At 44.6% G+C, this 16,791-nt stretch overlaps 1 protein-coding gene across 1 annotated transcript; it reads right to left on the bottom strand.

The window, feature by feature from the left end:
- Positions 1 to 5,493: 5,493 nt before the first annotated feature.
- Positions 5,494 to 7,165, bottom strand: LOC115147708 (uncharacterized). Its single transcript, XM_029690012.1, has 5 exons — positions 6,850 to 7,165; positions 6,582 to 6,668; positions 6,406 to 6,465; positions 6,049 to 6,232; positions 5,494 to 5,865 (listed from the first exon to the last, which is right to left on the bottom strand). Exons 2-5 carry the CDS (start codon positions 6,627 to 6,629, stop codon positions 5,549 to 5,551), a joined length of 609 nt encoding a protein of 202 aa, XP_029545872.1. The 5' UTR covers positions 6,630 to 6,668; positions 6,850 to 7,165; the 3' UTR covers positions 5,494 to 5,548.
- Between the last annotated feature and the right edge of the window lie 9,626 nt (positions 7,166 to 16,791).

The raw sequence follows: 16,791 nt of genomic DNA, 5'->3' as shown, positions 1-16,791 counted from the left end.
CTGAGAGGGAGGGGCTCAGGCGTAGGCGCTTTAGACATCAGACCGCCTGTGTCGCCGTGGAGACCGTGGACCGAGCCTCTGCTGCGGCGACGACGCATGTTGTAAGGTGAGAAGGGTTCTGGGACGGCGACGGCGACGGCAGACGAGGCGCGAAGCTTCTGGAGCTTTAGCTGTCCGAACTGGTCGTCGGGGAGATGGAAATCCTGGAGGTCAAAGGTTGAGATGACGCGGCCCAGACTCCCAGGGTGCACTGCTGGTCCTCCAGGGGAGAGGGAGGAGGGCAGGAGGAGACACCACACACTCTCTACACACACACACACACACACACAGAACACGAGTGAAAGGATGAAAATGTTAGTTAATAATTGAAGTCACAGTGAAACATAACAGCCTTCAGATACACCACACGGCTCAGTCCCACCTTTGCTCTGCTTTGGTGTGTGAATGAGGGGAGAGACACAGCTCTTTCTGAAGATGGGATAAAGCTGTTCCTCCACACCTCCAGAGAGAGGCCAGCGCTCTGGACATCCACTCCCAGGGAGAGGCTGTGAGGCTGGGCTAATAGCGGCCGGGGTCTGGGTGTTGTCTGGGCCTGGTGCTGGAGGATCCGAGTCCAAACTTAGAGAGCGGCCCAGTCTCGGCCTCCTTCCTCTCCCCCTCTGGCCTCTGATAGGCCGAACACTGCAGGCTCTGGAAGGTAAACGCTCATTCTGATTGGTCCCTGACTCAGAGGTAAGCATCTGATTGGCTGATGGCTCCTCGACCGGTGTGCGATTGGTCGGTGAGTTTGAGGTCAGTTGACTTGAGCACTGGCGGTGATTGGAGGGTTGTGCTAGTGAGTCGGAGTGTGAAGTTGAGAGTGAGTCGGAGTGTGAAGTTGAGAGTGAGTGTGGGTTAGACATCCGGCCCCTGCTCCTTCTGTGGCGCCCCCTGTTGAGTTGGTTCAGAATGACAGCCTGCAGGTCTCTGAAAGTAGCATTAACAAAACATGTTACATTAGATTTGTGAACCACAGACGAGACGGAGTAGGCTCACATTCAAATTACTGATACGGCGTTCAGTTGGTGGTGGTGGAAAACGCTAAATGATGGAATTTCACGTGGACGAATGGTTATGCATGCCTCCAATAGAGTTCCAGACACTTAAAGAATCTTTACCAAGGCACATTTGAAGCTGTTCTGGTGGCTCGTGGTGTCCACAAAGCTTTACGTTGGCGTTCCCTTTGTTTTACCTATAATACAGTGCATTCATCAAGTATTCAGACCCCTTGACTTTTTCCACACTTTTTGTTACGTTACAGCTAGAGTTGAAACGGTATGAACATTTCATATCACGATTATAGTGACCAAAATGATCAGTTATCAGTATTGTCAGTGTTATCTGTATTGTCAGTGTTATTGCGGTTATCTGTATTATTTGTATTGTCAGTATTATCGCGGTTATCAGTACTATCAGGGTATTTGTTAAGATGTGCTGGAAATGTTCAAAAAGTACTGATACACTGAAATCATTTCAAGGTTAACATTGAAAACCAACAAACACAATTAGCAGCACTATGCACTTTTTAAAATAATATCATTAAGATTAAAGATGGCGCCATGTGGCCATGCACTAAATTTCCTTAAGGTTGTGTTCATTAAAACCTGCCCCAAGTAAGCAAATCAAATGTCCATATAAAAGCAACACAAGTAAAGCAATGTGCATGTAAGAACAATACAACCATATGTAAACACATCCAATGTGCAGGTGTTGACATTAAAATAACACAATATGTAAACAAATCAAATGAACAACACTGATTGTATGTCCGTTCTTTCCTTCATAAAGAAGCAAGGTGCTGCTGGCCTAACATCCTGTATGTATGTTCTCTCCTTCATAAAGAAACAACATCCTGTATGTATGTTCTCTCCTTCATAAAGAAACAAGGTACTGCTGGCCTAACATCATGTATGTATGTATGTTCTCTCCTTCATAAAGAAACAAGGTACTGCTGGCCTAACATCCTGTATGCATGTTCTCTCCTTCATAAAGAAACAACATCCTGTATGCATGTTCTCTCCTTCATAAAGAAGCAAGGTGCTGCTGGCCTAACATCCTGTATGTATGTTCTCTCCTTCATAAAGAAACAAGGTGCTGCTGGCCTAACATCCTGTATGTATGTTCTCTCCTTCATAAAGAAGCAAGGTGCTGCTGGCCTAACATCCTGTATGCATGTTCTCTCCTTCATAAAGAAACAACATCCTGTATGCATGTTCTCTCCTTCATAAAGAAACAAGGTGCTGCTGGCCTAACATGTATGTATGTATGTATGTATGTATGTATGTATGTATGTATGTATGTATGTATGTATGTATGTATGTATGTATGTATGTATGTATGTATGTATGTATCTTTGTTCACTTGAAACTGAAATGTAAAAATGTCAACATATTTGCCTTGTCCAGTTTAAATGGTGATCTGCGAGGGGAGACCATGTGCCCGCTGGCACTGAACACTCTCTCTGATGGCACGCTGGTTGCTGGGATGCACAAAAGCTTCTGCTGCCTTGAGGTAATCCTTCTCAGCAACCCAGCCAGGCCTTTCCCCTCCGATGCCGCTGTGGGGGTGTTGGAGGTGCTTTGTGGTTCTTCCCTGACTTGTGCAGCTGCCAGCTTCAAGGCCTCCTGGACACAGCTGTCAGTGTCAACTTTTGCAGCCTCAGGCTCAACTATAAAGCTCATTTTGAAGCAGGGGTCAATGAAACAAGTCAAGTCCATGACTCTCTTTGCATCTGTTGTTAAGGTCTTCTCTCATTACCCTTTTCATCTCCTTAGTCAGGGATGGCTCCGTATCCGTTCCCAGAACATCACGGTGATGTGGTCCAGGACATATTCTCAAAACTCTCTGATGTTGTGAGCTGAGTGATCTTCTGGGAAGAACTGTGTTTCCAGGCAGTTTGATTCCTGTTGCCAGTCTGGGGTGAGGTAATGGATAGTGAAGCTGATGTAGGGTTGACCACCCCTGCTTTCACTGGTCCAGAGGTCAGTAGTTGCAGCAAACCATGTGCCTTGAGCCAAACTTTTTCACAACATCAGCCCCCTTTTGCAGCAATTATTTTGTTGCATGTTCTGCAGACAGGGTGACCATCTTCGATTAAGTTTCCCTCAGCACTCTTGTAAAACCCAAAATACAACCACAGTTCGGATTTGGTCCTCTTAGAAGGCTGAAAAATCTCCAGAGCGCCATCACTGCCTTCCGCCATGTTTTCACACCAAACAAAACCCACGTTGCATGCTGTGCCTGCATCAGACTGTTGCCAACTTTGGTTGATGCTGGACAGTATTTACCACAAGTTTTGCAAACCGCGGTAATCAAACAATGGTAATATAAATTTGAAACGATAATACTAACCGTCGGGAATTTTACCGTGGTTAATCGTGAAACCGGTAACCGTTTCATCCCTAGTTACAGCCTTACTCTAAAATTGATTAAATAATTTCCCCCCCACCCTCATCAACCTACACACAATATCCCATAAAGACAAAGCAAAAACTGGTTTAGACATTTTTCTATAAAAATTGATATTTTTTAAAATTAATAATAATAATATCACATTTACATAAGTACCCTTTACTCAGTACTTTGTTGAAGCACCTGTGGCAGCGATTACAGACTCACGTCTTCATGGCACATCTGTATTTGGGGAGTTTCTCCCATTCTTCTCTGCAGATCCTCTCAAGCTCTGTCAGGTTGGATGGGGAGCATCGCTGCACAGCTATTTTCAGGTCTCTCCAGGGATGTTCGATCGGGTTCAAGTCCAGGCTCTGGCTGGGCCACTCAAGGACATTCAGAGACTTGTCCCAAAGCCACTCCTGTGTTGTCTTGGCTGTGTGGTTAGGGTCATTGTCCTGTTGGAAGGTGAAGCTTCAACCCAGGCTGAGGTCCTGAGCGCTCTGGAGCAGGTTTTCATCAAGGATCTCTGTATTTTGCACCGTTCATCTTTCCCTCCATCCTGACTAGTCTTCCAGTTCCTGCAGCTAAAAAACATCCCTTCAACATGATGCTGCCACCACCATGCTTCAGCATAGGGATGATGCCAGGTTTCCTCAAGACGTGATGCTTGGCATTCAGGCCAAATAGTTGAAACTTGGTTTCATAAGACCAGAAAATCTTGTTTCTCATGGTCTGAGAGTCCTTTAGGTGCCTTTTGGCAAACTCCTAGCAGGCTGTCGTGCCTTTTACTGAGAAGTGGCTTCCGTCTGCCACTCTACTATAAAGGCCTGATTGGTGGAGTGATGCAGAGATGGTTGTCCTTCTGGAAGGTTCTCCCATCTCCACAGAGGAACTCTGGAGCGTTGTCAAAGCTTGGTCACCACCCTGACCAAGGCCCTTCTCCCCCGATTGCTCAGTTTGGCCGGGCGGCCAGCTATAGAAAGAGTCTTGGTGGTTCCAAACTTCTTCCGTTTAAGAATGATGGAGGACACTGTTCTTAGGTACCATCAATGCTGCAGAAATGTTTTGGTACCCTTCCCTGGATCTGTGCCTCAACACAATCCTGTCACAGAGCTGCACGGGCAATTACTTCGACCTCATGGCTTGGTTTTAGCACTTCTGGACCCCACAAGAATAGTTATTTATTTTAATCTTATTATTATCTATCCTGATGCCTAGTCACTTTACCCTGCCTTCATGTACATACAGTATCTACCTCGTACCTCTGCACAGTGATCTGGTACTGGTACTCCCTGTATATAGCTGCACAGTGATCTGGTACTGGTACTCCCTGTATATAGCTCCACAGTGATCTGGTACTGGTACTCCCTGTATATAGATGCAGTGATCTGGTACTGGTACTCCCAGTATATAGCTTAATTCTTCTGTATTTTATTCCTTGTGTTACTATTTGTATTTTTCTTATCTTATTATTTTTAACTGTGCATCATTGGGAAGGGCTTTCAAACTTTTATTTGATTATTGGTCTAAAAGGAGCTAAAACAGCCAATTTTATCATGAAATGGTTTGTGATACAAATGTAAAAAGCATATCAAACATCCTTTCTCCCAATAAAATGTATGTGTGAGAATTGCCAGAACAAGCAGAGATACCAAAAATATATTCGTCCCACCCTGGCGTGGAGTCACCCAAGCAACCTGTGGATCTGAGACAAAGGCATGCGTCGCCGTTTTGTGGTTCTGAAGTAGGACTCCACAATAGAATAGAGTACAATACAATCAAGTATAACAACAACAGATATTAAAGGTGACCACTAACCTGTGGCTCTGTGAAGAGGCCATGCGTCTTGTGGTTCTGATGTAGTATTCTACAGGGAACGGCAGACCTTCCACCAGAGTGCACGAGTCCAGGACCCCCCCAGTGTTACACAACCCGGAGGCTCCCACAGCTCCTGAATCACCTCCCTCTTCGCTCTCACTCTCTCCATCTCTCCTCAGGTTCACCCCTTCCTTCTCTATCTCCTTCTGTCCATATGTCCTCTGTTCTTCTCTCTCCTCTCCATCTCTCTGTTTCATTGCCTCTTTATCTGGAGTTTCCCTCTCATTCTCCTCCCTCTCTAGCTCTTTCTTCTCACCCTCCTTCTCTTCCCCCATCTTTCTTTCTCTCCGTCCTCTTCTTTCTCTGTCCGTGCGTCCAGCTCCAGCCCGTCCTCGCTGGTCTCCGTGTCGTACCTCCCCCCTGCCCCCTCGCCCCTACCCTCCCAGCGCAGCCGGCTTCTCCGTGACCTCAGCCGGAGGGAGTGGCTTTGTCTGTGAGGGTTAAGGTCAGGTGTCCGAGGGCAAGAGTTATCGACGGGGAGGAGGAAGCGGATGGACGGACTCCTCTGCCTGGGGTTCTCCGATTCCACCGGACACGATGCCGCCACAGTCGAGTCTGCACACAATACACATTACAACCTGGATATAACCTGAACACACACACACACTACGACATAATTTACAATACACATTACAACCTGAACACACACACACTACAACCGTAATAATATAATAGCGGTAATAGGCTAACGTCACAAAACTCTTTACAGCACTTAGTTTCTAATACAGGCAGACTGACCTCCAGCGGGGCCTAGTGGTAAGGCTGAACCTGGGGCTGTCCTAGCAGGGCTACCAAGGGAGAGGGGGGGTAGAGCTGGGTTGGGAAAGGTGTTGGCTGGGACTGGGTCTGTCTGGTCCTGGAGGTTCTGCTCAGAGATCCGGCTCCTCACATGCTTCCGCACGGCATCTGAACGCTCAGCTCGCTGTGTGTGTATAGGGGGGATAATGTACATCAATGTGGTCAAACACGTGCAGTACCACACAACACAGATATCAGTCATGATTGTGGTGTTTACTACACACACTACTAACCCACCAGTGCCCCCCCCCCTCCACACACACACCTGCTACCACCTTTACAGACCATATCTCTCACCTGTAATCTCTGAACTGTCCTGGAGTACTCCCTCTGTAGCAAGGCCAGTTTCCGCCTCAACTGGGGAGGGACACACACACACTTATCATGCTACTTGAGAAGGAAGGTAGACATAGCTACATGACATTTTAAGACCGCTTACACAGGGCCCTACTATATGTAAACAATACACCTACCTCCTCCTTGTCATCGCAATGGAGCACGCTCTCCAAATTATCCTCCATTCTTGTCACGCGATCCTAACGGTCACCTTTGACAGTTAGCTAAAACACAAGAGGTTTTAAAAAAAACTATAGATTAAAGCAAGTGAACAAGAATCATAGCTAGCGTTAGCTGACAAACTAGCTAGTTAGCTAACTAGTGTTAGCTGACAAACTACTGTAACGTTAATTACCTCACATTTTCAGAATAGTAGCTAGTAGCTAACTATTTGATAAAACGTACCATTCAAAGCCTTTTGTTTCTGTATTTATCGGCGTCAATATGCTAGCTAGTCACGTTTTTTGGGGGGGACAGGAGGAATTCCAATCCAGTCGCTGTTTTTTCTGGTTCAATCAATGAACAAAACAGACCAGACCCAGCTGCTATCGCATTGGTGTCTATGGGAGCGCCAGCCTTTTAAGCAGACCGTAAATTGATATCTTTTTTAAACGGTCTGAGTGAACTCCATTTATTTATCCACCATTTTTGTCCAAACTCTCCCGCGACTTCACCGTCCAGACAAGACCAATGGATAACCGAAAATTCAACAGCCGGTTGACTGACTGCTTCCAGAAGGGAGGGTGGAGTATATCTTCTTCTTTGGTATCATGGCGTTCACACATTTTGTTTGTGCATACCGCCACCTACTGTGCGATAGTGTGTGTTCAATCACGTTACATTTGTGATACAAACAGAGGGAGAAAAAAATTGGCCACCAACCAACCAGACTCCTGTATAGCACAGAGGAGGCTGGTGGGAGGAGCTATAGGAGGACGGGCTCATTGTAATGGCTGGAATGGAATAAATAACCAATTATGACAAATGTTATATATAGAAACCACAGCTTGTTTGAATACTACACAATGAGTACATACTATTAGTTAATTATAGGATACTGTAAACGAACGATACTAGCACTTCGCCTGTCTACTGGAAGTTGATGCTGTTGCTATGCAACTTCTTGCTAGCGTAACAAATAACTAGCTGACATTTTACGATTTTGGGTGTGTTTGTAAATTCAATCTGGAGTGCCAGAGTGCGCTCTGGGCCTTTTCGTAAATCAGGAGTACGGTGAGTTCTGACCTCACAACGGCAATCAAGCACCCCAAGCTAACTGGCTAGCTATTTCCAGACACAAATGAGAGAACACCTCACTCTGACCATTTTACTTACCCTAGCAGAGCTGGTTAGGCTGTTTTCATGTTATCCAGAGCGTTGGTGAATGTAACTGTGCTGCTGGCAACAATTTAATTACGCTTTTTTTTTTGCCTACTTTTACTAACACCGGCCATATATTCAATATATTCAAGGTGTTGAGCGGCACACTCAAACGAGAGTGCTCTGAAATCGGAGTAGATAGCCAGAATGATGTATTCGATGTATTAGTAGCCAACTAACTTTAGGTAACTAGCTAACATACCGGTACGTACTGATGTAATGCTATGCGGTTCGTAAGGACAGCGTAGCTAAGAAATTGTCAGCCAACATAACGTGTAACTTATTTGACAAGTCATTACTTTATTACATTTCTCAACATTTTGCATTTACATTTACGTCATTTAGCAGACGCTCTTATCCAGAGTGACTTACAACTTGGATTTTCTTAACATTTGTCATAATTGGTTAAAGTAATGAATTTGTATCCACTCTCATCGGACTTCGGCTGCATATTTTATTTAATTTTCTTAAAATCTGAAAACATTGTGAAGCCACGCCCATTTTCGGAAGAATTCCATTATGGGCCCTAAAAGCACGGAAATAGTGTCCACTGCTTGTATAGTTCGTATTTTGGCGAATTTAGTACGACATCTGGGAACTTTTAGCATACTAACTATATCCATACTATGACCAAAAAACATACTACATACTCAATTTACATCGCAAATAGTATGGTTAGTGCGGTTAGTATGAGTATTCGAACAAAGCTCACGTTTGACTCCGTTCCATTGATTCCAGTCCAGCCATTACAATGAGCCCGTCCTCCTATAGCTCCTCCCACCAGCCTCCACTGGTATCCCACAATTTCATATAAATCTCATTAACATACAACTCTTCTTTAGTAAAATGTCATACACCCATGTAATTCCCTGCAGCTTCCACTTCCACTCATTAAAAACCTACTAGCCCATTCAACTACTTGGACAATATCTGCTCCTGCACCATGCCAACGGCCTGGGAGGACGGGACACTACCTCTCAACACACCCTGGAACTCTTTGGAAGTCAAATCTCATTCACTCCCTCTCTCTCTAGACAGACACCCCTCCCTACCTCCCTCTGTCCAGACTGACACCCCTCCCTCCCTCTGTCCAGACTGACACCCCTCCCTCCCTCTCTCTAGACTGACACCCCTCCCTTCCTCTCTCTCTAGACTGACACCCCTCCCTTCCTCTCTCTCTAGACTGACACCCCTCCCTCCCTCTCTCTAGACTGACACCCCTCCCTCCCTCTCTCTAGACTGACACCCCTCCCTCTCTCTCTCTCACTAGACTGACACATCTCCCTCCATCTCTCTCCCTAGACTGACACGCCTCCCTCCATCTCTCACTAGACTGACACCTCTCCCTCTCTCACTAGACTGACACACCTCCCTCCATCTCTCTCTCTAGACTGACACCCCTCCCTCACTCACTAGACTGACACACCTCCCTCCATCTCTCTCTCTAGACTGACGCCCCTCCCTCTTTCTCTCTCACTAGACTGACACCCATCCCTCCCTCTTGCTCTCTCAACTGATACCCCTCCCTCCCTCTCTCTCTCTCTCTCTAGACTGACACCTCTCCCTCCCTCCCTCCCTCTCTCCCTCCCTCCCTCCCTCCCTATACTGACAAACCTCCCTCCCTCCCTCCCTCTCTCTCTCTCTTTAGACTGACACCCCTCTCTCCCTAGACTGACACCCCTCCCTCTGTCTCTCTCTAGACCGACACTCCTCCCTCTCTAGACTGACAGCCCTCCCTCCCTCCCTCCCTCCCTCTCTCTCTCTCTAGACTGACACCCCTCCCTCCCTCCCTCTCAAGACTGACACCCCTCCCTACCTCCCTCTCTCTCTCTAGACTGACACCCCTCCCTCCCTCTCAAGACTGACACCCCTCCCTCCCTCTCTCTCTCTAGACTGACACCCCTCCCTCTCTCTAGACTGACACCCCTCCCTCACTCACTAGACTGACACACCTCCCTCCATCTTTCTATCTAGACTGACACCCCTCCCTCTTTCTCTCTCACTAGACTGACACCCATCCCTCCCTCTTGCTCTCTCAACTGATACCCCTCCCTCCCTCTCTCTCTCTCTCTCTAGACTGACACCTCTCCCTCCCTCCCTCTCTCCCTCCCTCCCTCCCTCCCTATACTGACAAACCTCCCTCCCTCCCTCCCTCTCTCTCTAGACTGACACCCCTCCCTCCCTCTCTCTCGCTCTAGACTGACACCCCTCCCTCCCTCCATCTCTCTCTAGACTGACACCCCTCCCTCCCTACCTCTCTCTCTAGACTGACACCCTCCCTACCTCTCTCTCTAGACTGACACCCCTCCCTCTCTCTCACTAGACTGACACCCCTCCCTCCCTCTCTCGACTGACACCCCTCCCTCCCTCCCTCCCTCTCTCGACTGACACCCCTCTCGACTGACACCCCTCCCTCCCTCTCTCTCTAGATTGACACCCCTCCCTCCCTCTCTCTCTAGATTGACACCCCTCCCCCTCTCTCTCTCGACTGACACCCCTCCCTCCCTCTCTCTCTCTAGACTGACACCTCTCCCTCCCTCCCTCTCTAGACTGACACCCCTCCCTCCATCTCTCTCGCTCTAGACTGACACCCCTCCCTCCCTCCCTCCATCCATCTCCCTCTCTCTCTCTAGACTGACACCCCTCCCTCCCTCCCTCTCTGTCTAGACTGACACCCCTCCCTCCCTCTCTCTCTAGTCTGACACCCCTCTCTCCGTCTCTCTCTAGACTGACACCCCTCCGTCTTTCTCTCTCTCTAGACTGACACCCCTCCCTCCATCTCTAGATTGACACCCTTCCCTCCCTCTCTCTCTCTAGACTGACACCCCTCCCTCTTTCTAGACTGACACCCCTCCCTCTTTCTCTCTCACTAGACTGACACCCCTCCCTCTCTCTCTCGACTGACACCCCTCCCTCTTTAGACTGACACCCCTCTCTCCCTAGACTGACACCCTCCCTCTGTCTCTCTCTAGACCGACACCCCTCCCTCTCTCGACCGAAACCCACCCCTCCCCCTCTCTCTCTAGACCGACACCCACCCCTCCCTCTCTCTCTTTAGACTGACACCCCTCTCTCCCTAGACTGACACCCCTCCCTCTGTCTCTCTCTAGACCGACACTCCTCCCTCTCTAGACTGACACCCCTCCCTCCCTCCCTCTCAAGACTGACACCCCTCCCTCCCTCCCTCCCTCTCTCTCTCTAGACTGACACCCCTCCCTCCCTCTCTCTCTCTAGACTGACACCCCTCCCTCTCTCTAGACTGACACCCCTCCCTCTCTCTCGACCGACAACAAAGTCCTTTCCCATTATTGATGTGTATTCTATTAACTATCTGTGTTGATTGTTGTATGTGTTATCTTGTCCACAGACTTATTACAGTGTAAGGAAACCAGTATGTCATTTTGTTATTAGGGTGAACTAACTTTCTTAAAACTACGTCTTTGTTGATTGTAATTGTGTGTTATCATAATCTGACGGCTCGTAGAAATTGTTACTTTTTTAAATTGTTATAAATTGTGTCTTTTCCACAGCAGTACAAGTGAAAAAGAGAAAAAAATCTGTACTCACAGAAATATCCTTTATAATAATAATAATGTTAATAATATATAATTATAATTATATTATAATAATATAATAATAATATGTTATTACTATCTATAGTGCGTGTCTAATGGCAGGGTATTCCAGAAAGGGGAAGCTCTTAAACTGAAAGCAGATTGACTATAGGTGATTGTCCTTAAGGGAACTATACAGTCATCTCTCATGGCGGACCTTGTGGATCTGCGGCTATAAGGTTTGGGTTTTCCGTCTAACAAAAGTTCTGAGTGGAGGGGGAGCCTGGATATTTAGAATCATGTATACAAGACGTGTCAGTGTATTGTGTAACATTGAGTCCTAGGAGTGTCATCTGATGAAGATTGTCAAAGGTTAGTACTTAATTTTAGCTGAATTTCTGGTATTTGTGACCCCTCTCCTGCTTGGAAAATGGCTGTGTGGTTTTTCTTGTGTTGTACCTGTCCTAACATAATCTAACTTCATGCTTTCGCCGTAAAGCCTTTTTCAAATCGGACAATTTGGTTACATTAAACCTGTTAGGGACAGACCTTCCGCTAGCGGAACGCCTCACCAATATCCAATGGTAGAGCGTGGCGCGAAATACAAATACCTCAAAAATGCTATAACTTCAATTTCTCAAACATATGACTATTTTACACCATTTTAAAGACAAGACTCTCGTTAATCTAACCACATTGTCCGATATCAAAAAGGCTTTACAGCGAAAGCAAAACATTAAATTATGTCAGGAGAGTACACTGCCAAAAATAATCACGCAGCCATTTTCAAAGAAAGCATATGTCACAAAAACCAAAATCACAGCTAAATGCAGCACTAACCTTTGATCTTCATCAGATGACACTCCTAGGACATTATGTTATACAATACATGCATGTTTTGTTCAATCAAGTTCATATTTATATAAAAAAACAGCTTTTTACATTAGCATGTGATGTTCAGAACTAGCATACCCACCGCAAACTTCCGGTGAATTTACTAAATTACTCACGATAAACGTTGACAAAAAACATAAATTATTTAAAGAATTATAGATACAGAACTCCTTTATGCAATCGCGGTGTCAGATTTTAAAATAGCTTTTCGGCGAAAGCACATTTTGCAATATTCTGAGTACATAGCTCGGCCATCACGGCTAGCTAATTTGACACCCACCAAGTTTGGCCCTCACCAAACTCAGATTTACTATAAGAAAAATTGGATTACCTTTGCTGTTCTTCGTCAGAATGTACTCCCAGGACTTCTACTTCAACAAAAAATGTTGTTTTGGTTCCAAATAATCTATAGTTATATTCAAATACCTCCGTTTTGTTCGTGCGTTCAGGTCACAATCCGAAGGGTGACGCGTGTGTAACAGGGTTGGTTATGTTTCCACTTGCCTTTAAAGAAATGTGTACTTAATGTTCAAGCATTCGTATTGGTTGGTTCAACTGATGACAATAAGGTGTGTTGTGATTGGCCCCGCTTGCAGATAGGGGGAGATCGCGAACGTCAGGTCTTCCCAGTATGAAAATGTGATGCAAGGGGTAGGTCACGTTCTGAATACTGTTTTATATTTTATATTTTACAATGTGTACAAGTTTGCTGTACGTTACTGATTTATACATGTGTGGGTATATGGTACCTGTTAGGGATTGAGGGGCTTTCTGGGATGTGCTTTGGCATATGATTGCTGTAGATAAGTGTGTTAGCTAGCATACACCGTTGTAATGGTCACATAAGCCCACTGCTAACACAGTTGTCTTCATGCTACAGATTTTGCCATCGACAGCCATCAGTATCATTAAGCCCTGCACAACTACCGTGCTGTTTCTCATTTAACAACAGGAATAAATGATGCTCAACTGGGACCACTGGCTGATGTGATTTATTAGGAGAAAACACAACGCAAGGAGAGTACGATATACATCTGTTACACGCGAGCGCATTTCGTGACCAAAAAATTGTAAATATTCCATTACCGTACTTAGAAGCATGTCAAACGCTGTTTGACAATTTTTCTCGTAAAATAGCGATAATATTCCAACCGGGCGACGTTGTATTCATTCAAAGGCTGAAAGAAAAAAATTGAGTAGTCTCGTGGACGTGCATCTCCAGTGTCACTGTTCCCAGCCTGACCACTCACAAATACTCCTGCTGTTTTTCGCCCAGAAACTGCAGACACCCCATTACACTTTCTGGCACCTTTTGAGAGCCAATACAAAATGTCACGTTACAGCACAGATGCTGTATTTTCGATAGAGATGCTACAAAAGGACAAATTGTCAGACAGGGCACTTCCTGTATGGAATCTTCTCAGGTTTTGGCCTGCCATATGAGTTCTGTTATACTCACAGACACCATTCAAACAGTTTTAGACATTTTAGAGTGTTTTCCATCCAAATCTACAAATTATATCCATATTCTAGTTTCTGGGCAGGAGTAGTAACCAGATTATATCGGGTACGTTTTTTATCCGGCCGTGAAAATACTGCCCCCATCCCAAACAGGTTAAGGAGAAGTGTACGTTTAAAATGGTGTAAAATAGTCGTATGTTTGAGAACATTGAATTATGACATTTTGTTGTTTTTGAATTTGGCGGTCTGATTTTTCTCTGGCTGTTGAATAGTGTGAACCGTGGGTGGGACGCTAGCATCCCACCTGCCCAAGAGAGGTTAATCATTCCAAGAAAACTCATCATCTGTTTCTTAGTAAGTGGTTTAGGTACTTCTAAAATGGCTGCTTTTTCTGGTAGAGTTAAGTGTTCTCCCTTCCTGTGCTATGGTATGTCCTAAATAGATAACTTCCCGTTTCCATAGTCGCAACTTCTTCTTTCTTACTTTGTGTCCCTGTTCTGCCAAAAACATTTAATAGTCCTTACAGCCTTACAGCCCTCCTGAGAAGGATTCGTCACTAAAATATCATTTTCATAAATCAAAATTTAGCTTCCCTCTGGGGGCTCAAATTTTCCTAAATTACTAATAATTACTTTTAATAAAATCTATAATTTGACTTCAGGATTACTTATCCTAAAATAACTCCTTTAATTAACCCCACATCGACGGGTCCTTGGGACCATAACACGGAGGGTACCGCTTCTAACTCTTTTTCCTGTTCCTAAGTTAAAAACAAATCATCCTGTCATTAATTGGGCCCCACGTCTAAGTGGACCCCAGGTTAAGTTCTCGCTTCTACAATTCAGTTTTCATCTATACCTGCCTATAACTTAACTATGCTGCTCTCCAGTCAGTAACTGTTATCTAACCATTCTGTATCACTTCTATCTTCTCTCAATCCTGGCTTATTATGAGATTCTTACCTTCTGATCTCTATCTTGCTCTCCTCCTGGCCCCCCTCCTTTTCCTACTAGTGCGGGGGAGCCCTTCTCCTTCCTCTCTATCTTTCTTACGTATCTTTTCTTTCCCATAACAGTCAGTGTCAAATATATTTAGGAGTACCAGTTACAGATAAAACTGCTTTAATAAATCCCACATCTGTCACTCCTTTTAACCATAACATTTCCGGTATCCCTGAGTCTAGCTTGAAAGTTTCTTTCTGCTTTCTCTATGGCTCTATCATTTTCTTCTCATTGGTTCAAATTACAAATATGTCAAAGAACTATAAACTCCATCATAATTATCATTTACACAAATTACCTTAAAACCAGTATTACAAATGACCTTAAATTCACTATCCAAATGGCCCTCCCATGAGGCTGATCAGGCCACAAAGGAGAGCCATGATAGAGCTCAAAAGTCTTACCACCCTTTCAAAACAGTGTTTCTTATTATATTAGACAAATTAAAGAAAAAACCATCACACATTTTCTACATGTTGGATCCCAGTTTCCCAGAACATTCCCTTATCACGTATTTAATTAAAACTCAGAAAATACAACTTCTAAAATGCCATATGTGTGCATGCCCCTTTAAGATATCGTGGCCCTTCAGCAAATGGAAATCTCACCAAACCCAAAAGAAATAGTACACACAAACCCAAACATAGTATTTTAAAAACACCAACAAATAGTTATACACTATTTGTTGTGTGTGGGTATTTGCTAACCCTAGTTAAAAACAAACAAAACATTTCCAGGCCTTTTTCAATTTGGTAGAAATATGCCTCTATCTCCCTCGCTCCCTCCAAGATTATAGCCCCAGAAAACATTCCAAAGAGAGACAATGAAACACTCCTTTCCCCCCCAAAAAAACACAAACACTTGGTCAGCATTCATTATACTACACCTATTCAGAACCCCAAAAGTTGACTACAAACAAAACCTAATAATAATGATAATTTCACTGTACTCCCTCCAATCATTAGTTTTAAACTTCCTCAATGGTTATGTGTACTTAATTGAATATGCGCTACCCTTGGATACAATACTGTACTTCAAATCTATTAAACTCCCCTACTTAACATACTACTTGACTAATTTGGCCCAAGCTTGCTTTACAACATTAAAACCCATTCAATCTGCAAACAGTCTCAAAGTGCTTGATAGGAAGCCCCATAGCCCTCATCACTGTTACATTCTCAAAAATCATGAGCTCCTGAATTGAAAAAAAATCTTAGGCAATACACTGACACATCTTGTATACATGATTCTAAATGTCCAGGCTCCCCCTCCACTCAGAACTTTTGTTAGACGGAAAACCCAAACCTTATAGCCGCAGATCCACAAGGTCCGCCATGAGAGATGACTGTATAGTTCCCTTAAGGACAATCACCTATAGTCAATCTGCTTTCAGTTTAAGAGCTTCCCCTTTCTGGAATACCCTGCCATTAGACACACACTATAGATAGTAATAACATATTATTATTATATTATTATAATATAATTATAATTATATATTATTAACATTATTATTATTATAAAGGATATTTCTGTGAGTACAGATTTTTTTCTCTTTTTCACTTGTACAGCTGTGGAAAAGACAATTTATAACAATTTAAAAAAGTAACAAAGTAACAATTTCTACGAGTCGTCAGATTATGATAACACACAATTACAATCAACAAAGACGTAGTTTTAAGAAAGTTAGTTCACCCTAATAACAAAATGACATACTGGTTTCCTTACACTGTAATAAGTCTGTGGACAAGATAACACATACAACAATCAACACAGATAGTTAATAGAATACATATCAATAATGGGAAAGGACTTTGTTGTCGGTCGAGAGAGAGGGAGGGGTGTCAGTCTAGAGAGAGGGAGGGAGGGAGGGGTGTCAGTCTTGAGAGGGAGGGAGGGAGGGGTGTCAGTCTAGAGAGAGAGAGGGAGGGAGGGGTGTCAGTCTAGAGAGAGAGAGGGAGGGAGGGGTGTCAGTCTTGAGAGGGAGGGAGGGAGGGGTGTCAGTCTAGAGAGAGAGAGGGAGGGAGGGAGGGGTGTCAGTCTAGAGAGAGAGAGGGAGG

Source organism: Salmo trutta, chromosome 14 (assembly GCF_901001165.1).
Source record: "Salmo trutta chromosome 14, fSalTru1.1, whole genome shotgun sequence".
Taxonomy (NCBI): domain Eukaryota; kingdom Metazoa; phylum Chordata; class Actinopteri; order Salmoniformes; family Salmonidae; genus Salmo; species Salmo trutta.
This window is presented reverse-complemented; position numbering and strand designations above follow the sequence as displayed.